General features: G+C 45.9%; 1 protein-coding gene across 2 annotated transcripts in view; it reads right to left on the reverse strand.

The window, feature by feature from the left end:
* Nucleotides 1–4968: 4968 nt before the first annotated feature.
* LOC146195339 (neprilysin-1-like) overlaps nucleotides 4969–23494 on the reverse strand; it is a 29383-nt gene continuing 10857 nt past the window's right edge. Inside the window, exons 8-16 of one of the 2 annotated variants that reach the window (XM_084596214.1) lie at nucleotides 21654–21766; nucleotides 21088–21146; nucleotides 15634–15685; nucleotides 14267–14334; nucleotides 13070–13200; nucleotides 11839–11904; nucleotides 11658–11765; nucleotides 8940–9016; nucleotides 4969–5173 (exon numbers count right to left, since the gene is read on the reverse strand). In XM_084596214.1, the coding sequence (XP_084452340.1) occupies nucleotides 5074–5173; nucleotides 8940–9016; nucleotides 11658–11765; nucleotides 11839–11904; nucleotides 13070–13200; nucleotides 14267–14334; nucleotides 15634–15685; nucleotides 21088–21146; nucleotides 21654–21766 (774 nt within the window). In that variant the 3' untranslated portion in view covers nucleotides 4969–5073. The remainder of the gene's footprint in view (nucleotides 5174–8939; nucleotides 9017–11657; nucleotides 11766–11838; nucleotides 11905–13069; nucleotides 13201–14266; nucleotides 14335–15633; nucleotides 15686–21087; nucleotides 21147–21653; nucleotides 21767–23494) is intronic. The other variant, XM_084596213.1, reaches the window with a different exon arrangement.

Here is a 23494-nt window from a genome sequence, read left to right on the forward strand (position 1 = left end):
AACAGTGATCGAGTAGTTAGTCTCTGCTTTAGATAATGTCAGAATCGCGTTCGCGGTTATAAGCTCTGTGCCGTTGTTTCTAAATGAGCACGGTTCCGAAGTCCTTGTTGCTAGCGTCTGTGCGGACGAAGTATCGGCATCCTGATCAAAGCAGCCGAGGACAGGGGAGGTCTGTAGGCTCTGTTTCAGACGATTGAACTGTTGCTGTTCGTCAGACCACTGAGAGGCGACGTTCTCCTTCGTGAGGTAAGTGGCTCACATACATGGGAAACATTGGGAACTAAATGCCTATAGTAAGCGCAAAGGCCCAAGAACATCCGCATGACGTTCTTGTCCGATGGTGTGGGGAAAGAGGGAATGTGGGAAACATTGGGAACTAAGTACCCATAGTATAGCGCAAAGACGCAAGAACCTCCGCATGGCGTTCTTGTCCGATGGCGTGGGAAAAGAGGGGACGTGGGAAGCATTTTGAACAAGGTACCTATAGTAGGCGCAAATGCCCAAGAACCTCCTGATGGTGTTCTTGTTCGATGGCGTGGGGAAAGAAGGGACGTGGGAAATATTGGGTACAAAGTGTCTATTTAGTAGGCGCGAAAAACCTCCGCATGGCGGTCGTCTGATGGCGTGGGGAAGAAAGGGACGTGAGAAGCATTGGGAACAAAGTACCTATAGTAGGCGCAAAGGCCCAAGAACCCCCTCATGGCGTTCTTGTTCGATGGCATGGGGAGAGAGGGGACGTGGGAAATATTGAGTAGAAATTGCCTATTTGGTAGGCGTAAATACTCAAGAACCTCCGCATGGCGTTTTTGTCCGATGGCATGGGGAAAGAGGGGACGTAGGAAACAGTGGGAACAAAGTGCCTATACAGTAGGCGCAAAGGCCCAAGAACCTTCGCATGGCGTTCTTGTCTGATGGCGTGGTGAAGGAAGGGACGGTGGCCGTTTTATCGGGATCCGCTGCTGCTGTTGAGTGCCGCATGTAGATGAAGGTTGCTGTAGAAGTTGTGTCGTGTAATGGCAGAGGACAGGCGACGAGCGACGGATGCGTATGTCTCGGCGGCCTGTTCAGACGAAGAAATAAGGGAGCACTGTGGATAAATGAAAAGTCGCACTGGAAGCAGGAATCTGTAACATTGGCCAGTCAGAGCAGTTTTCTAAGCTGTTCTGGAACAACTTCGAGGATGACCTCGAGAACGCGAAGGTTCGCGGCGTAGAGGGTATCGGCCGGAAAGTGGGCAGCTGAGAAACTCGAGACGCTAGAAACCCGAGCCAGGCGACAATAACGGTCCACCCACGTGGACAGGCTCACTTGATGCTCGTCGCCTCGGTAACAAAGCTTGCCATTGTTGTCGGCGGATCCCGAATCAGGCCACCGAAAATGGTTCTTGACACCCCGAATGAGTGCGTGCACCATTTTGTACTCGGTGGCAGGCACGGGCCCTAAGTCACAAGACGTCTTGGGCAAGTCAAGGTTTCAAGGTGATCTTGATCTGAGCTTGTTGTTTCGTGTCAAAGGTGAAACTACAGCCTAACAGAACAATAGACACACAAGCAGGTGTCTGTTGTGTTCCTTGTGTATGTGCTTTTCTGTTAGGCTGTAGTTTCACCTTTGTCATTGTTTCACCGGGTCTCTGAAACCTTATTTGTGCAAGGTCCTCTGCTCTTTGTCGCCGATATTGGTTTGCGAATGTCCTCCGCATCTCGCATATGTCCCAGGATGTAAGGGAGGTGTTGTGGTTTTCATACCTGTAATGAGCGGCACCCTCCAGGCAAAGATACAAATTCTGCAGACAGTATTCGGCAGCCCAGACATTGTGGCGGTCCACATGTTCGTACTCTCCAGCAAGTCCTAAATATCTTCGGAGGCATCTCCATGGATTGTATCAGCCATGAGAGAAGTCATCGATAGTTAGACAACAGAAGGAGCGGGGAAAGAGTCCGTCTGTCGGTATTGGGTTGTGGTGCTCTAGCCATAGTAACTCATGGTGCACTACCGTTGCTGGGGGTGAATGCTTCGGATGAAATCGCCGTTCGTACTGGGTTTATCAGTATGCTGAATCAGGCGTTTTTTTTTTTTTTTGGCCTTATCTCACCTGCATCATTTATGAGCGCAAAATTTTTTTTTTTATTTCGGGTGAAGGTTGTACCTCTCCTAGCTGGGCCTATATAGAAAAAAGTCGGTTCGTTGACGAATATCATTTCAGTCCGAAAAACCAGACGGCTCCACTAGGGCAAAAATTGCCACCGCGGTCTCGTTTGCATGCGCTGAACTAAAAGTGCAGATCTGACAAACAACCCACCAGAATAGAATTCGCACAGAATGATGTTCTAAACTTCCCCAAAGTTCTTTCAGGGCATGCATACGCCGCGTTCCGCTTTCCAGAATATATCTGCTGTATGCCGAGAGCAGCACCGCGTGAGAGAACGGGTATAGCAGGTGTTTACTTGCCTAACTAATCTGTCGTTCTCTACTTGTGTCTGCATTTTGTCCATTCATGAGGGGTAAAATTCTAAAAGCGAAGTCGATAAACTCTGACGCAAATCGTCCAGATGACAACCAATAATTAAAAACCTTGAAATTATTAAAAATGAAATAATAACAAAACAAATTCGAGCATCAGGCTGCACTATAACAGCATTCTCAGTGGAAACTGCAACGCCGGACGCAACAATTTCCACAAGTGCGTTCGCATACCAAAGTTCACGGCATCGTTGGATTGGGATTTTTCCGTCGTCAGTGAGCACGAACTGTCGGATATGGTAGGCTTTCCGTTGCCATTCATAACTGAACGTTTGCAGCCTCATCAGAGCTCTGGAGGAGGATTATCATGGTTGCTAAATGGGAAGCTGTTCAATAATAGGCAGTATATTATTGTCTACCTTCTCCCGAAAACACAGTACTGCGCTACGAGAAACGCTATTAAAAGCGAGCATATTAGTCAAACTTTCTGGTTTTCAAGTACTTACTACGCATTAAACAAGCGCGTTTGCTTTTTGTCTGAATAGAAAATCTACCGAGAACACTGCCCGCAAAATCGTAGTGACTTTAAAAAGGTGTAATCTGTATACCTTCAAGATATTTTATATTTATACATCGTGGGTTGTAAAAAAGACCCATTACATGGTAGTAAAGCAAGATTCATTGCACGTGATCGCAATGGTTTTAATTTGGATGGCAGAAGTTTGGAGCTTTTCACAGACAAGATAACTTATTCAGAAAGCTTATTGGGCGAACTATCATCATTATAGACTTTTAGTTTACCACTGCCGCTTACCGCGGCCGTCTACCGCTACCGCGCGCCGTCAGCACAACACGCGTTGATTGGTCCCTGCGTGCGGAGTCCGCCGGAATTTACCAGGAATGTGGCGCCATCTGTCGCCCTCTGGGTGATCTGCGCATGCGTACTTACGCTGGCGCGGTAGCGGTAGACGGTAGCGGTAAGCGGTAAGCGGTAGCGCTAAACTAAATGTCTCTATTAGCACATCTCCTAGCCGGTATCAAACCATTTTTTTTTTTTTTTCAGTGTTATAGCGACCCGAGAGCTTTTGCAGGCCCTTTCTTTAGATGTGTAACCGGAGGCTAGATATATTCGGCGAGAAATTTACCTCCAGGGAGGTTAACAGGAAAGGGCCTGTGCCGGGGTCGGGCCGGGTTATACGCAGTTTGACTTACCGCGCCCGGACCCAGCAGAGGGCCTTATACGTGTTTGGGTGTTGAGTTTCGGTTTAAGGCTGGCCTCGAACCTCGCAGTGCGGCCCGCACCATTTACTAGCTTAAACTACGGCTTGTTTCGAACTGCTTACTTAATAAACTAAGAAATTGAGCCATTTATAAACAACAATATCGCCTGACATCGGATGTAATTTCTTTTGCAATTTTTTTCATTTTTTTCACCCCAGCTTCGTGAGCGCCGGGCTCCGAATAATGTTTATAACGTTTTTAGAATAGTCAGAAGTCAGCGCTGTCACATGCCTAGCAAATTACACAGGTCAACTGATATCACAAGGTTGATCAAGAATCGAGAATCCTGGAGTAACAATCCTTCTTGCTGCACGAGAAATCCGAGTACAAAAGCAAGAAAACACGTATCACACTCACAAGCTATTTATAGGAGCATTTGCGATTGTAGGAGTCTTGTCTACATTGGCCTGGCACAATACAAAAAAGCCCATCACTCGTCAACTAATCATACCAGTTATACACGCATTATTGTTATAATAAATCGTAATTTTGAAAAGGGCCCCGGATCATGAAAGGAACGACCCCATGCGCCGTCGCTTTTGAAGGTTGTCTATTTGGAACTTCCTCAATAAAATGAAATATCATTCAGCTTCGTTTTTTTCAGCATGTGCTGAGAGTAAAATGTTTATAACTGCACATATTTACAGGATGAGAGATAGTGAGAATGCGTGCATGTGTTTGTTAGCCTCCAGACATTCAGCCTGATCACACCGGGCGCCACATAGAGCAGATCAAACAAGCGTCTCCGGACCGCAGCTGATACCAATCAATACTCCAAAATCCTCGTCTGTTAACGAAGACAGATTTTCCGTTTCTCTTTTCGACACAAGTGCATGAGTCCACAGCATGGCGTCAGCTTCAGTCTCATTCATACTTTGCATAACTGCACTGTTTCTACAACCAGGATTGAGGTGCACATTCCTCTCCCTATACTACATATTGTTGGCCATCGACATCACCCAAACCTTTTCGCTCCCCCCTCCCCTTCATTGGAAACCTGGTCATCTCGCAAACGGGTGAGAAAAGTTACTTCGTGGAACAACCCAGGGCAGCGGCACTAAGCACTTAAATCCAGGAACAAGGGCCCCACCCACTCTGCAACTCGATATATATTTCACTACGACAATCACCTGCCTCCATTCTGAAGAACAAACCTACAGCATCACGCCGCGACCGTCGCACAGGTCTGCGGAGGGGAAAGAGCAAAAAGAGAATTCGTGCTCAGGCTTTAATAAACCAACCCGACAGTCATTGAAAGCTACACGCTTTAAGCTTAGCCATGAAGTTAAAAATAATATACGCCTACAATTAGCCTATTTTAATAGGCATATGTTACCACACGAGACACCTCTGGTCGGGGCTCATTATGGTTCCCGCCTTGCAACCGAAGGCGTTCGAGAATCTCTCGAAGTTCATCAGGGGAATCAGGGTCCTGCGGAAAATGAAAAAAGGCGAGGTTACAGAAAATAGTGAACTGAAAAAGAAAAAAAAGAGAGAAATGAGAGAGCTAAGCTTAGCCGCATTGCGCCGGACATTCAACTCAAGCTTCTTGACATTTGCTTCCGAAGTGTGTGGAGTGGCAGAAGGCTCCGTATCTAGGCCGGGAGCTCAGATGACAGGCATTGATCGCTATCTCTGCTCTTGCACGTGCAACAATTGGTGGTTTTGTTTTAAGGCTAACTGGCACACGGGTAGAACTTTGATGAAAATCGCAACGCGCAGCCGTGAGAAAGTGGCTGTTAACACATAAGAAGTCAGGCTGCGGAGCTTACTTGCCTCTAATGCATAGTAGAGGGAATTTATTGTCTTCCACACCGATAGGTACTACTTGTATATACACACACACGCACTGTAGTACATACATGGGAGACCAACGAAAGGTGCGATACTAGCAACAATCACATATTAATAGTTATTCCGTGTTCATCAATACCTACAGTACACAAGCTCAAAAGGAATTACAATGAGAACCTTAATGACAGATGATTAAATATTATATGGCAATACACTTCCTCATGATTCGAGGAACGTACAAAGGGGGAGGGGGGAAGGGGTTAGTATGACAAAGCTGGCATAACAAGCGTGGTGTGCCGTCCCGAACGACGAAGAAACGGGTGTGCCTCTAATGCAACGGCCAGAGAAGCTGACCTCCGCGCTTTGCCGGGAGTTCGATTCATTTTCGCGGCATATTTTTTAACCTTAGAGCCCCATCACGGGATGTGTCATACTTTGAAGACAGCTCAGTGGCATCAGTGCACCATGCCAGACATTCGCCGGCGCGAGTACAATAAAACTTTGTTCGTTGCTGCACTTTAGGTTTCATTCCTTGATTTTTTGGCAAGGCCAAAGCTTGAAAATACGAGTAGAGTGTGAGGCCTGTCTGTGAAGTGACCTTATCAGTCTAGCTTAGTAGTAGTCGAATGCAGAAAAAAGAATTGCATTGGATTCGACCCAGGTATATCTCGTGGAAACCTCTAGCTGTCGCCGCAGCCGATCGCCTCGCGTGTCTAACTGCCATCACTGAATGCCTTCGCCAAATTCTTATGGGTGCAATGAATTCGAGCGCACCGCTATCGCTTTGCTCTTAATCTTAAGGTGCGTTAAATAGGTCAGCGACGGTTTGACTAATAGACTTGGCCCATCACAAAAGTTGGGGCGGCAAATCCCCAAACATGACTTAGTGCATTTCGAAAAGTGAAATTCGAAAATTACGTACGTGCAAACCCGACTTGCCCAACCCCAAAATATAGTTGGCCAACCACCGAAACTTGGGGGACTTTCACCAAAACTAGGTTAGAAAGCGGAAATGGAAAGAGATTAACTGGACGCTTTCGCGCGATACTAATTTAGTTGGAGGTGTTGGAAACGTCTGTAAATTTTATCAAGCCGCAACTGTAGACAAGACTGAAGTAAGGAACCGGAAGTTGATGCAGTTATATCGTCGCGCATGCGCAAACACAACATCGTGTGGCTTTGTGTGTAATAGGAGCTTCACTGCCTCAGTGCCTCATTAGTTTTCCCACAGAAGATACGCAGCTCACGCTGGAGAATAAGTTGAAAAACGAGATAACTAATAATTAAGCTTAGAATTTTATGAAAAGCGGCCATCATTTGCAGTGCGCGCAGAAGCATGACTATCGCCTGCCGCAATACGGTCTAGAAAGAATCGGATACTAACAAGGAGAGCATTCTTGACCCGTAAAAAGTTCTTCCAGTACGCAAATCCGCGTGCACTGAATTCGAAGCCAGACCTGCATGGCAGTAAGCGGCCACAGAAGTTTTTTGGAGTCGGCAATGTTTCTGGACATAATTGTAGATGCGAGTTCGTATACAAATTTTTTTTTTTTGTGTTACAACACGCAAAAAAAAAAACAAAAAACGCGGGTACTTAATAAACATTATGTAATAAGAGGGCATATAGTCTTACGTATTCTCGCTTTTAAACGGTTTTCAAATTTTTTCTGAGTCAATATTAGTTGTAACGAATTTTACAAACTCCGTTCTTTAATCAAATTTTTTGGTTTTAATTGTGGCAGCCATCTTGCAGCTTCTCCAACCTTTCTCCGTACACGTGGAGAGATGGTCTTTTTTTCTCCACTTTGCCAAACCACAATTACAGGTAGCAGGGGTGTGTACACAACACTAACACATGAAACAAAACGCTTTAATTAATTAAAAAAAAAGCCTATACCGTGGTTTGAAGAGCTCGTACTCAATACCCCGTGTTGTGCCCCCAGACTACGCACCACGTATACAGCCATATAATCCATAATGTGAAGAACCACCATATGTACACACTTTAAGTTGTTTCAGACGGTTCCTTGAGAACAACGTAAAAAAACAACAACAAAAAAAACGAACGTTCAGGATAAACAGCTAAACTGCAGCTTTTCCTGTTTGCATTCTTCGGCCCCTTTGAGTTTCAGCTTTCCAAGAAACGTTCAATGACAATGCAATTTATGTGCTCCTAACTTATGCACATGATTTTAGAACAGACTCATACTAGCCAAAACACCGCGAACACTGCTTCAGTTTTTCTCTCTCGCTTTATCCATGCAGCTTATTTTTGTCTAAGTTGCTGAAGGGCGCACAACACTAAAGCACTTATTTTCGTCATAAAGGGTGCATTGTTAGTTCATATTAATAAGCTGCTACTTAACATATATTCGTATCGATCGTATTCGGAAGGTTCTAAGAAACGGTACTCCTTCGAAATGAATGAACGTGCAGCTGTACTTTTTTTACCACCTCAGCTGTATATACTGCTCCTAAAATGCTTATAAGGTACAAAACTTCCGTAAGCTTGCGGTAGAACTACTTGCGCACTAAGGACAAAGGGTGCATGAGGATGATTACTTTGTTCGTTTATAATAGAGCGGAGTTGCATGGTCACCTGTAGCGTGCGTTTCTTGGTAAAAGACTTGGAGATTGTAAGCTTCGCATTATGAGTAGAACGCGATAGCGCCTTCTCTCGGCGGTACGTGTACTGTACACGACAGACTACGCCACTGTGGTTCTCAAACACAGGCTACTACGGCACACACACACCACAAGGTATTCACTTCTAATTAAGCTATTTTTGTGACTTGTCAGTCGTCAGTCACGGTGCTTAAATGGCGGCCATTGTGTTGCTATACCAGACTGATAAATGATTTATGCTGAAAACCTGCCCCTTTCTGTATATTATGCCAGAAATGAATGCACTTCTGAGCTAAGAGGAGAGTAACACGCACAAGACTCGCAAAATAGATGAGCACACTGACGAATTGAAAAGCTATAAGTGGATATTTGTTGCAAGTAAACCGAGTGGTAAGTACGTAAGCGCGATAAAGCAGTCACAGGGTCGTCCATTTTTAGGGTGAACATGCGAGGAGGGGGCCTCTTCAAAGTGGAATTGCATCCGACACGGCCGTGCGCCGAAAGAAAAGGGTTGAGAAAGGTGACTCCTAACATGGGATATATCATTTAGATTTGGAACTCCGTCAGGTGAGACACACTGACGATCTGAGGAGACCGGCCGCGAGCTCAAGTCTTGAACCTAAAAGTCGACGACCCTGCAATTCCGCAGCAAGAACTCGTGAGTATCAGCACGATGTCGGCCACTGGTATTATTTGGGACGACAATGCTATAGGCGGATGCAAGCATGTGATTAAGTTCACTCCTGGTACGAAGCTCTCTGAGTGGCGCGTCCTCTTACCTGAAGCGGTTGGGTGCCAGCTCCCTGGGGCGCAGGAAGTGGTAAATGGAGTGCTTGCGCGTTACTTCGCACCTGGACTGTAGGGGGAACGGAAACAAAAGGAGACAACGGAAAATTACAAAGCACAGTCCCAACACTTTTTTGTTGCTTCGTTCGACTGGGATAAATTACCGAAAAAAAAATAACTGTAGATCATTTTGCTAATAAGAGTAAATGGAAAACGGTTTCTAGCATAAATGTAATACACTTGATAGACACATTGAAATATCAGAATTGTTCGGTTGGTCGCCATCAACGGGACAAAGAAATTCTGGTGATATGCTTGCCGAATCCACTCCTACCCCACTGCCACAGACGAAGATCGACCAGAACTACCCTAATCGCATGATGTGGACTTAGCCAGCTGTACAACACCGTCAACAGCCACCAAGTCAACGCCATCCACGGAGGTGAAAAGCATATGCATCTGTAAGAATTGATCCTACATGATGCATACATTGTTCTGGACTAGAAATGGCTTGAAATACGGACATAATTATCCACAGAAACCACATGAGAAAATTGCACAGGTGCAACGATAATTTTACGACGGCTTTCAATCGGGTGGATGACGCCATATATGCTGTACCGCGTTTTGACCCGGAGGGTAGGGTTTGTGAGGTTTAGCGTCCCAAAGCGCTTTAGGCCTAATCTTTAGCCTATGAGACGAAAGGCTCCTAGGCCGTAAAACTCATATGGCCTGTAGAACAGGGTGCACGCTAGGAAAAATAAATACAGAGAAACCATAGAACATATTGCCTTCCGTGTGTACGGAAGTAGGTACATACAGTCATGAAGAAATTTTATGGGACGTAGATTTTCTAAGAAAATTCGGTGATGATCACTGAGATTCACACAGCATATACGCGTTAGCATCGCATGTCAATATAGGACTCTATATAAATATGCTGTCTGTGTAAATAAATGCAGAAGCGACACGCAACACCGATCAACACTGTCAGCCGAGCAGGCTATGTATCAGTTTATCAAGAGCCGATTTCGACTCCACTGCCTTTACACCGCTAGCCGTTGTTTATGACCTCCCGTCGCCACTCCTACCTCCCTTCAACCTCCGCGCTCCCCTATTGCAAAGCTGCTGTGACAGGCAAATAGCGTATTTGATGATGATGGCGGCGGATTTAATGGCGCACGGGTATCGTAATCCAAAGAGCGCCAAAACGCGCGCGCGCGCGCACGCACTCACGCGCACACACACACACACACACACACACACACACACACACACACACACACACACACACACACACACACACACACACACACACACACACACACACACACACACACACACACACACACACACACACACACACACACACACACACACACACACACACACACGCACGCACACAAAGTAGATCTACTAAGCATCAGCTTGCCGAAGAAGGAAACCCGAAAATAATTTTTGCCGCGGATCCGACTGTCGCTCGTTCTGTTAGGCCTGTGGGCCGTTCGTTCTCGTTCGCTCAATCTTCCTTTCGTTCTTTCGTTAACTCGATCACTAATCATTTTGTGCCTTCGTTGGCTCACTGACTAATCCCTTCGTTCTTTCTTTCGCTTGCTCGTTCCTCACTTCATTCTTTCGTTCACTCGCCCTTTCCTTCGTCCGCTCGCTCATTTGTTCATTCTCTCGTCCGTCCGTCCATCCGTCGACCGGTAAGTCAGTGAGCGAATGATTGAGTGGATGAATGCGTGAATGGGTGAGTGACCAATCTCAGACTGAACTGCCTGCTCTAATACACAGCAAACGCCTTAGGCCTTGACGGGATAACAATTGTCTGAGGTTTCTGAAAGGTATACACATCAGTGCACTGCCCCTTCGTACGAATCAACACTCTGTCTGTAGTCAGTGTATTGGGAATACACGAAAAAATCCATCATTAAAATAGATAGTGTAGACACCCATGGAATATGGTCAAACACGCGATACATTCGCTAGCTTCTATTTGGTTTAGGCTGGAGCAATCGTGGCGCTCGTTTAGCTCTGCCTGCGCTGAGCTATCGTCGTGATAAGTAATGTTGGACGTTCAGTGAGAATGCAACTGACGTGCCAGGATTAGTTAATAGCTTTGCATCCTCGATTTGTAGTTTTTCAAGAAGCGGAAACCACACTCAAATTGGACTTCCACATGACTGCTCAGAAAAGAAGCACGTGCGCTATTCCCTGACGCAATATCTTCGCAAGTGGCGGTCCAATTTCACCACTGGCGCTGTCTCTGCATAGCGCCATAATACAAAATTAAGGTGGATGCTGATGACACCACAGAGCATTTAACCGTAAACCTTGGCCGCACACGAAGCGTGTCTCCATCCTGGAAGACACCGAAGACACCCGACAATCCTAAGGGCGGGATACTGGAGGGGTTGAGTCGAAAATGTCGCTCTGTAATTCTCGTCACGAAGAGTCTAGACCGTTCAAAGTTTAGTTTGAAACTTAACATAGTTCGAATCCAAAAACGTAGAGACCAGAAAGGAAAGCTTATTGAAGACTTTTTACATGCCAGGATTCGGGACAGAGTGGATCACAAAGGTTAATTTGGAGTAGCACTGAGCTTTAGGGAACGAAGTGATATGACGTGGTGGCATGTATCAAAATTCCTGCTCCATCCGAAGTCTGCAAAACAGCAGGCGTGCGGCCTATTCTTACAGGGCACTTACCAGAGCGTAGGCGATGAAGAAGATCTGTTCCATGCTTCGGGGCTCCGTGCCTGGTATGGTGTAGAGTGAGTAACGCTCCTCGTACTTCATCTGGTAAACCCGAAATGCCTGTATTGGATCGCAAAAAGGTGAGGATGAATTAATTTTTCTGAAAGAGCTAACAGTAGGGCCAATCCTGCACCTTATATGCCAGTCTGATGCCCGCATTGTCAGAGACGCCGGTCTCCCTGGTAGCGTTTATGTCGATCTGGAAAAAGGGAAGACAGAATATACCGTCAACATGACTCTTTTTGCCGCCTAGTGCAGGAAGAAACCTTTATCAAGCGTGCCACCGCCCGAGTGTCGAAGTGACGCCCTTACGTGGCTGTGACATTTCTTTTCATATCAGTCGTCATGAGAACGATGGTCTTTAATGAGTAAGCATTAAGGCTATGTTTGAAGAGGAACATTGTCGGCAGTATTCCGTCGAAGTGAGGGGAGATAGGAAAAAAGCGAATAGTTGTAGTTGATAGAGGATGAAAAAATGTCGCCAGGGAAAAGGTTTGGTGCATGTGGAGTGATTAGTTAATAAATTAGAGCAAATGAAGTCAACTGGACGTAGCCAAACGAGATAATGTCGAAGACCAAAGTTATCACGTGGTACCTCCCTTTCGGTCACGTGGTACCCCACTTCCGGCCACGTAACCTATGAAGACGTCAGAAAGTGAATAGTTACGTCAACGTCGGATGTGACGTAATAAAACCGGAAATGGACGTGTTTGGACACGAAAGAGGCTTACGCATTCCTCCATTGCGGGTGGCCGCAGGGATCTGAAATGCTTTTTTGTTTCTTTCATGTCAGCAAAAATAAATTTCATACAACGCCCTTCATAGGGTTCGCTGAGCCCCACTTATACTGAATAATGGGAACGGCCCTGTACTCTCGTTATCAGCCTCTTCGTCAACCGCAGCGCCACACGCGGTCATTCCGGTGATCTAGTCACCTGTGACGTGTGCTAATATTTTTTAATCGCGACTGTACAACACTGCGATGTCTTGGAACTTGAGTGACTGAAGTTCCGCCGGCTAATACTAATATCGGTGCGTATCTACCGAGATCATGCATTGCGATTCGAAATCAATTCTCTAATGCTCCTTTACATTCAATGTTCGCTTTACCGAATATTGCAGTTCGCTGAATTTTTTTTATACGGTACAGAATCGGCCGTGGATTTCGCTGAAATTAATTTAGCTGAAAAATTCAAATCCTCGGTCGCGCCTTGAGCTGCAAAGTTCGAAATAAATGCTTTGAGAGAGTGCCAGAGGATTCCCATGGTTTATCTTTCTTGTCCCAAATGGTTTTCCTAAACGACGTGCATCGATGTGCTGTGTATAGCTTCAACATCGAAAAACGGCTGCGGTGACCTGCGTACATTCAACCCGGTGAGGGGATCGGTGTAGGCAGCGTACTGCTCCAGCAGGCAGCGGACACCCGGCGAGTATTTCCTGCGTGTATCGCGAGACCACCACTCTGACAGCTTTCCGTACTCGTCATACAGGGATCCTGGACGAAGGAAAAGAAGTAAAGAAAAATGGACGAAGGAGGAATGAGAGAAATGCAGAAACAAAGAAAGTGGAGGGTAACAAAACTAGGCCGCTGGGAGCGCTGCGAGTTGCTTCTCTGGAGTAGCGCTCCTTGAAATATGCAGGTGCTGCCTGTACATATGTAACCTTCCAGGCTGATCCCCTCGTGAATAAACATCTAAGCACATGAATATTTCTTATTCCGCCAAAGTTAAAATAGTTTTACTGGAATGGCCACGAAATCTTCAAATATCCTGATGAGTCAGTTTTGTCAGCTACGCGCCAATGCCGTGCAGGTGTCCGCAGGAAGATTTAAGGCTCTTTACAGCGTAGAGGCTCTACGGTAGCTATATAGGCAAATTTTAAAACAAATAAAGAAAAATCACACCGAAACAACGACTGGTGCAGTCGGAAGTTTGACTGAAGAACAGTTGTCAGTAAAATGTTTGAAGTAAACCGCGGAAACTTTCGCAGACACATCGAGCTCACTAATAGGGCGCCATGTGATATGGCCGAAACAAAAGAAGGTTAATTTCGAAATACCAGTTTTAGGCGTGTATTTGATTACTTTCTTTGGTTTGCATTCAGTTTTACTTCCTCCCTTTTGTAAGAGATGCATATTGTCTTAGGGTGAATGAAACGAGCAAAGGGATCGCAGTTAAATTTATGAAAAAATGGCGGAGCATGCTACTGCAGCGATGACTGAACTGCAGTGCCGTCCCGTTGTCCAAGAAGTATGTGATGGTGAATTGTTATGCGACATCCTGCGGCATCCTGTTATGCGGCAAGGAAGCGTAGCAGGGGGCGGCAGAAAGTGAAGAAGGGCGGATGAGGTTAAGAAGTTCGCAGGGGTCAAGGGGATGCAGCTAGAACAGAACCAGGTTAATTGAAGAAATATGGAAGAGGCCTTCACCCTGCAGTGGGTATAGTCAGGCTGCTGCTGCTGATGATGATAATGATCCTGTTTTTCAATTCACCAACTTTTGTTTAGAGAACATGACAAAGAGTAGTGATGGCCACGGGAACAAGTAAAACGTTCTTCTCACCTTGTTCTCCAAAACCGTAGACTATTTGCTGGGCCAATACGGATCCCAGGGCGCCGAAGTTAATTGGCCTGCGCAAAGGACCAACGCAGTGCGTCTCTGTCTGATGCAAAGTGCGTTTTATACGAGAAAAAAAGAAATCGCAAAATCGCAAAAAATATCACACATCGAAATGGTAACTATAGCTTTAAGTGCATACTGCTGTCGATAAGCACAAAATGTGGAAATCAATGTCTCCTATCCTACACTACTAATAGCACTTTATAGGTGCAGTTCTTGAAATTAACGGGCAGCCAAGCTGTCGCACAAACCGTTGTATTAAATCACAGTGCAGATGTATACGGGATAAGCTCTGATGGTTTGCAGAATACGGCTTTGTGCAGCTTAATACAAGTATGCAGAAAATGCCAGTCGAACACGTTTAGATGTGACCCAAAATCAAAAACTCACGCGATTTTATAATTCAGTAAATGGAAATCATAGTAGGAGCTAGGTCTAACGTAATCTGCGGCTGTTCCGCGATGTTCGTAGCAGTCCCCGGAGCAGTGTTAGAAATCAAATGAAAATTCATTGGTGACCGACGCGTATAGCCGTTGATACGCGGAATGGCAAACACAAGGCTAAGGGCAACACTTATGGGCGGCAAGACTCTGGAAGGACCAAAAATCGCAAAAAAGAACGACATGAAAATGTACAGTTAATATCCTACATACTATCTAAATTTATTCACCCCCTGGGTCATTCGTGCCTACCTGTAAGGTGTAAACAAGTTGTGAATATCTCATATCTGTTTGTCCTTCTATTATTTCTCTGAACATAAAGTTTTGACTGTTTGCTGGTTTACAAAGATGAAATATGCCTATAGAGCAGATATATATAGCAGTAATCTTCATTACGGCACGCTACTATATGATTAAAGTATACAACGTTAGGAACCGATTTGTCGATTTGTGCGTGCTATGTTTTTTTTTTTCTGTAATTTGTGCTGCTCATCTACCAGTCTTCCCTGCACTGAAGTTCAACAAGTTGTAAAATAATTAACATTGACTGAATCAAAAAGTACTTCCTGCACTGCATTTTTTGTTCTCTATACTATCTAGCCAAATGTTAATAATAGGTTCCAGATCAGGGTTTTCTTTTCTATTGTTTTTGCTAATACCTTGAATACTAATTGACATATCAAAACATGATTATATATTTGATATCTGCTCAAAGGCTGATTAAGACAGGGTATTTTTACTGAATTATTTTACAAATAAAAGAAAAGGTCCCAAGCGCTCCGCCTGCCCTTAATATATAGCTGTTTTTTTCTTGAACTTGGGTCATGAAGCTGCCAGGACGAAGAAACACCACTGAGGTGCCAAACTTACGGTGGCAAGTCAACGAGAAAAAACGGGAACTGGATGTACTCGAGTGGCAGCACTGAGGAAGAAGAAGAAAAAAAGGAAGATATACTTCAATTATTGCTGCTCCTTCATCGTAGTGGTCCAAATCACGCAAACAAACGAAACTAAATCAAATTCCAAGCATCGTTCACGTGTGCGTGAGAGCGGCCGCTGAAAGGCTATTAGTAGAGAGATTTAGCTTACCGTTATCCGCGATCCGCCACCATGACACTCTACCGCGCGTGGGCGGGGCGTTCAAGCTGATTGGTCCCGACGCGAAAGGTCTATGTGCAGACATCAAGTATGTGGCGCCATCTATCGGCGTCAAGGGGATCTGGGCATGCGCAATGGAAGGCGCGGTGGCGGTTCACGGTAGTGCATCGCGGATCGCGGTAAGCTAAAACTCTCTAGTGCTAAGGAGCGACGGAACTTGCTGACTGTTGGATCTCGCGCAATGTTTTGTTCCCGAGGTGAGATTAGCGCTAACAGCGCGCTTCAACAGTGCAGGCTAAATAACCGCATAAAGGGTTGAGTAATGCCTGTCGCCCGGCGTTGTAACAAAGCATAAAATGTGCATTATAATCACCCTTGCTTGCATTGCTAGCATACTTGTAGCTGTCGTCTACAACGTATATTTGTGGACGTAATGCAAAAATGGAATCTCTCAGAAAGGCAGGCGTCCTTGCAAGAAAAAAACAAAACAAAACTCGTACAAGATTTAAACCTAACGACCGAAGAACCAGAAATTTATGCGGTAGTGGTAGTCCACTCAGAACTGGTGTGGCAGTTTAGAATTCTGCACTTGACTTCATGCATGCGCATGTGGTATTTGCACATGGTTGCGGGGTCATTAAGCATTAATCTCGAAACAGTAAAATTTAGTTAATATCAATTACGGAATAATGAATGTTTTCATAACGTATATCGCAATTTGTAGCATTTCTGCTATCAGGAGAGCATTGGTGATGAAATCCTGGAACTTTATTGCTTTGATTCTATACGTCACAAATACTCTAACTCTAGAAATGAATGCCTAATTTCTAATCGTTTAGTGTTTAGTAGCATATATCAGTACCCTCATGTGGACCTTCGTCTGAGAGAGCGGCTTTCGCGCAATACCAAGTTATTCACGTTAAGTTGAGGCCGCAAATATGTATCAAGGACAGTTGCTTAATACGGAATTGAGCACAATGCGCAGGTGGGCCTCTTGGAGAGCGTCATTTAGGAAATAAGTGTGCCCATTTGAATGCGGTCCGCTTTCGCATACAATGAACGTAAAGGCGCAATAGAAACCCATGTAAAAACTATATTACAGCTTTAATGCAATGGAGTTTGACTGAGAGGAATGCCACACTGCTCGAGATTTGATGGTAACACTTCTGGACGAATGATTTCATAGCAGGGTGAGTCAGGAAGTGTTTCACAGAAGCAGGACATATATTTTTGAAAATAGGTATTCTGAGGTCATCGATCCTTATTTGCAGTTCATCCCCCGAGTTGCTTAGCAAGGCAATGTCATCAGCAAATCGCAGATTACTGAGGTATTCTCCATCTACCCTTATCCCTAACTGCTCCCATTCAAAGTCTCTGAATACTTCCTCTAAACAAGCTGTGAATAGTACTGGGGAGATTGTGTCTCCTTGCCTAACACCTTTCTTTATGGGAATTTTGTTACTTTCTTTATGCAGAACTATGGTTGCTGTGCAGCCACTATATATATCTTCCAGCACTTTCACGTACGGCTCGTCTACCCCCTGATTTCGCAATGCCTGCATCACCGCCGAGGTTTCAACTGAGTCAAATGCTTTTTCGTAATCAATGAATGCTATCTATAAGGACAGGACAGGACAAGGAAAAATACTAGACAGGAAAAGTAGAAAGGTAGGCTTGAAAATCAATATGCAGAAGACTAAGGTAATGTTCAACAGCCTCGGGAAGCAACAGCAGTTTACATTAGGTAGCGAAATACCGGAAGTGGTAGGCGAATATGTCTACTTAGGACAGGTAGTAACCGCAGATCCGGACCATGAAAAGGAAATAACAAGAAGAATACGATTGGGATGGAGCGCGTTTGGCAAGCACTCGCAGATTATGACTAGCAGCTTACCAGTATCGCTCAAGAGGAAAGTATACAACAGTTGCATCTTGCCTGTACTCACCTATGGGGCTGAAACGTGGAGGCTAACCAAGAGAGTTCTACTTAAGTTGAGGACAACCCAGAGGGCTATGGAACGAAAAATGGTAGGGGTAACATTAAGAGATAGAAAGCGTGCAGAGTGGGTCAGAGAAATCACTCAAGTTACCGACATTCTAGTAGAAATTAAGAAGAAGAAATGGACATGGGCAGGACATGTATTGCGAAGAGAGGATAACCGATGGTCGCTGAGGGTAACAAACTGGATTCCAAGGGAAGGAAAGCGTAGCAGGGGGCGGCAGAAAGTTAGGTGGGCGGATGAGATTAAGAAGTTCGCAGGGGTCAAGTGGATGCAGCTAGCACAGAACCGGGTTAAGTGGAGAAATATGGGAGAGGCCTTCGCCCTGCAGTGGGTATAATCAGGCTGATGATGATGATGATGATGATGATGATGATGATAATAATAATTTTGAGGTATGAAGACGGTGACATGAGACAAAAAGAGCAGCAGTATTAACTGGTAATACGGGTAATTTTCGAGAATTAACGTTATAAATATTGCAGTCAAGCGCATGGTTGCAATGGGATTTTTTGGCTCGCCGCTAGTTATGGCCACATCAGTATAGAATTTTGAAAACGCGATTTCTCTCGTCGCTGTGGCTTATTAAGTTTTGGCTATCTCGAGCCAAAAGACATATACTTTCGAGATACTCAGTGCCCTGAGCAGCGCCCGAAGCGCTGTCAAACGTGGGTGCTGACCATGCGATCTCCGTTCCGTCTGTGGTGTTCTCTCCTGCTCGCCGCTTCAGCCCACAGGGAGAAAAAGTCACTGGGCACGGAACCATTGATTGATTGCGCTGTGGCAGTGTTCCAGGGAACTAGAGTATATTAAAGTGCATTATAGCAGCGTTCAGAGTGCGGTTTTTTCGAAAGCGCGCGTCTCCTTTCGCGAGAAAGCCCAAATTTGGTGAGCCACAAAACCGACGAAATTCGTAAAGAAATTTAAACTGATATGACTATGTACTAGCGCCCGGCTACAAATGTATGACTGAATCCAGGCGCCTGACAATAATGGTTGACATTTATTTATCGGATATTAGTTAACCAGCTGACTATAGTTAACGTCGCGGACTTTTTCTTTAGTGCGCAGCGCTTCTAGCCGCAATCACGGATTTCGCTGATGTCGGTCTGGAGTCGCTCCTATTCGCGATACGCGTATTTGCAGCGCAAAAAGAAAGGTGGCGAGGCGCGCGTCACGCGGCTTAGCCAATGAGGCAGTGTTGCCGCACAGCTGCAGCCAATGAGGGAGTGGCGCGTACCATAGTTGCGGCCGTCAACGGGCAGTGTTGTACAAGCATGCTCTTCCTCAACTTTCGGCTTCTCTCCTTTCGCGTCAGTCACTCCTCAGTAGTGTACTGCACGGACCTGAATCTGCTGCCCGAACCCGGCCCGGGCTCGAGACCCAAAGCCCGAGCTCGGCCTAGGCCCGCGACTATCAATTCAGGGCCCGGCCCAGAAACATTCAATTGTCATTTTACAGAGCCCGGTCCACGATGCTGAGGGTGAAGCCCGGGCCCGTTCTGAAGTAAAACCTGAGGTAAACAGCTCGCTGTGGGCAAAAAGACGCCTACCATACACAAAGAAAGAACTGTCCTACAAAGAAGCTCAAATTGCAGCAAGGCTTGAAGAATTTTTTTTTTTTAGCACAAAAGGAAAGGATGGGGTGTGTTCACCCGGTTGGCTCTTTTACCAGTGACCATGGAGACTCGAGTAGACATAGAGGAACTCGGAAGTTCCAGGAAGCAAATGAAAATGATTGTATGCATACTTAATGAACCACTTCGCACTGCCCAAAGATTTTGTCAGTAATATTTGATGACTGGCGATGTCTAAACGCTAAATCGTCCTCGCAGCTTATTAAATGACTAATGAATACAATTTCACGGGTTGAATTAGTGGCCGAATTATAGGTAGCATTTATATAGAGTTGAAAAGCAACAGGACTTGCGTACGCCGCAGTGGAGGGCTGCGGATCATTTCAACCACCTGCATGGGGTTCATTATATGCAATGACTGACAACGCACAGTACGCGGGTGTGGTGCTCTACGCCTCAATGGAAATGGGGCCGCAGCGACCAGGATCAAACCCGGCTACCGTCAAGCGATTTAACAACTTAATTACCCGAGGCGATGTAATAATTAAATAAATAAAGCAACAGACCTTAATTTTTTTTTGTTTGTTTTACAGGCGCAGCATGGCTTTATTTCATCTTTCTCGTTGCTATAAGGGTAAAAGTGTGCTTCACTTCACTATAGTGCACCAAACGCCGGACATCAATGCACTATGTACGCACGAAAGCCTGACTCAGGTGCGCAACTTAGGCCCGAGCCCGTTACTTCGGGTTTTCAGGTCGGCCCGGGCCCGTGCAGTGCTCTACTCCTCAGCCTTAATTCACAGACAGCAGGCGTGCTCGCACTGTGCTCCATAGACCTCGGCTCCACGCCGCTCGCCGCATCGTGAAGCCGCTCCTTTGCTACCCGATTACATGTGCTAGCGCACATACTTCACATTTCATCAACTCTGAAAATCGGATGTAATTTCCTTTTACCTCTGCCAACACTGGTAAATATAGTGCTGCAGAAGCCCTCTTTATATAACGGAAAGCTTTTGTCTTGACTCATTGGCCGGATTCTTTAAAACACCTGGGATGTAGCCATGCTTATCAATGCAGGCGTTCTAGGTAACTTTAGCCGAACGGCAAAAAATAATCTGTAGAAAGTGCGACAGAGAAGCCGGCACGGTTTTTAGTAAAATCCAATTTCGCAATAGATGGCTTGCATCTGGGGTCGGGAGGCCAAGGTGGCGCTGTGGTCGGCGGCCTGAAGTTAGCTGCCATATACGAGTAGCACCACTCTGCAGCATCGCTCAGACAGTTCAATTGCGCCGGCAGTATGCGCTAATTTTTCTCAATCGACAGGTTCAGAAGAGAGAGCTCCGCGTTCTACACATATACGCGTCCAGCTGTACATGCTCTGAAAACATCGGAATAGTGGGAAGATGCTTCTGAAACTCTTGGGATTCAAATGTGTCATAAATCCCCCCCCCCCCCCTCATATACTTCACAAACTAAAACCCCATGGACCGAAGACATGCAGTTGACTGCGTATGCTTTCGTCCAATGCAGTTATATACAACGGGCTCAGTATCCGCCTTCTATTAGAGATTATCATTGCACGGCAGACAAGATCAAAGAATCCCTCGCAGAGCACCCCAAACTTCTTTTCCCATATATAGAGTCACTCACGCATGTAGTTTCCCACTAGGCTGTAGTGCATCGCCGACGTGGGATCGGACGTAAGCCACCTGCAAGAGAACAGAGAAGAAACTGGAAAGCTTAGAGGATAGAAACAACACAAGTTTACGGAGGAGTGAGGCTCTCCGAGCCAAGCAACCCACCTTCTACCATCCATCATATCTTTCTTTATTGAAGCGTGAAACACTTGGATTATTCTAAGCAAGGTACTCCCGATCACAGCGAGATTACAGACAAAGACACTATATGTCATCACACTTGTTTGTACACAGTGATAAAGAAATTTGGCTAAGCCCGGAGCCGGAACAGCATGCTCTGCTGTCGTTGAACGCCCTCTCTCTGCTGTACTTATAGATTTGCTCGCATCATTGACAGCTATCCCTGATATGTAAAATGTGTCATTCACCTTCAAACACATGACGAATAAGCGCCAGACCACCAGGAATCTCTGCATAATGACACGAGTTTGTGTAGGGTATCACTTCGACCTATGATTCGTTGGCTGATTCGAGGTGTTGTGGCTGCCCTCGCTGCTAGGCGTAAAGATATATACGTACCCAAAGTCTTCCGCCCGCTTGGTTTGTCTCAGTCGACCGTAGAGGATGCGGTAGTAAATTCTCTTCGCGTGAAGAATGCTCTCAAAGAAATCTTCCTTTCTGAGGTCGGGAAGCTGCAAAGTGCGCAAAGGGCGAAGTAACTGAGTATACCGTCATCCAACCAAACATTCACTGCAACTCATTGCGAGATTTCTGCTTACGGAGGAAAGTAGCAAAGGTGTTAGGAATATACCCTACCGACTAAACATAAATTATAAGTCGGAAAACAAATTTTGCGTGCAACCTTAACATCGCCAAGATTACAAGTGTTTAGAAGCACCATATCAAAAGGCGTGAGGATAACTATGCCGTCTATTAAGAGCTGAACGCGACAGAGGTCCCGCTCGCATTGTGCATTCAATAGGTCCATCTTCACTAAGGTGAAAGCCTTTCTTGCCTCGTTGCTTCGTGTGACCAGAAAGTGTGATCAAAACGCGTCAGACACTGGAACCATGAGCGTGAGTACAATGACTATGATGCTGACTATTACTACAACTAACCATGGCTATGACTAATCAAATCATAATTACCACGATTAATTAGTTCTAATCGTGATTAGTCACAGTCATAATGAGTCACAATGATAGTCACAGTCGTGGTCAGTCGTAGTCATAGTCATGGTTAGCTATGGTTAGTCATAGTTCCTAATAGCAGTCATGGTTACAATGTCTGACGTCATAACATCTCAATGCAGATAGCGCCACTGCATACCCAGATATGTCTGAACGCGCCAGGCGCCCACGGAACTTCGTGTAGTACAACACCATGCATTAGAAGTGCGGACACAAGTGCACAAACAGACCAGAAACAGGAGAGATATGCTTTCGCATTACTGCACATAAGGTCGCTAAGTGCCCTCTGGAATTTTCTGAGCTTTAACCGACGAGCCTTCGTGGTCTGTGGGAAGCGCGTCTCTCAACCCTAAGTTCTTAGGTTCAATGCGCCTTTTGCGGGAGGATGTGGCGCCATCATGCGGGAGCGGGCGAGAAACACATTGGACGGCAGTGTAGCAGACGACGCGAAAGCGCACCATACGAAATGGCCATGCCAACGCAGGTAGAAAGCGAAAGCTCCCCCCTTATTTGGCCTCGGAGCGTGAAGTAGTGACAGTGATTGCAGTGTATCATGTTCACGCAGTATGAGGGAATGTTACAGCGTTTTCACAAACCACTCATAACGCACGCATATGCTATCTTCGTATTGTAAGAGCGTCGCGGGCTGTGTTCGACGTGACAGAATGAGGCGCTCTCAGCGTGCAGGTTCTCGGCAGACAGGAGAGCGCGGAGGCAGAGAGAGAGAGAGAGTGTGAGGGATCTCAAAGGGCAAAGCAGCCAGGGGTTTGTTGATGCTGCAGAGCTAGGTAGAATCGTCTCCTGTGACCTACGAGCGGCGCATGCGCGGGGTGTCTTGAGTTACCGAGCACCATGCGGTCACCGCGGCGCCGGCACGGTGCAATGGGCGTCGCTTCCTCCAAGCGTCATCTACAAGCGTGCAGTTATGGGATTTCATCTGCGAAGCTAGGCAGAGAGGCACTTATACACACCCCCTGAAAAGGGCATTGTCCCGGCCGGAATGCACACCTGCAGGAAACGCGCGGCATTTTTCTGGCAACGGATGATTCAGCACTGTAGCCGGTTTCTGCCTTCAGGAGTCAGAACGGATGAGGTCGCAGTGGTGAAAAGGTTCTCGGTGCAGAGAGAATGGTCATTCTGTTGTGAAAGGATCCACAACCTTTCTGCCTCCGCCGCGATTTCTGCGGAATCAACGACTTGGTGACACATGTGCATCTCCTACATATCGGA

This window comes from Amblyomma maculatum, chromosome 3 (assembly GCF_055883805.1).
Source record: "Amblyomma maculatum isolate TAMU_Amacu chromosome 3, ASM5588380v1, whole genome shotgun sequence".
Taxonomy (NCBI): domain Eukaryota; kingdom Metazoa; phylum Arthropoda; class Arachnida; order Ixodida; family Ixodidae; genus Amblyomma; species Amblyomma maculatum.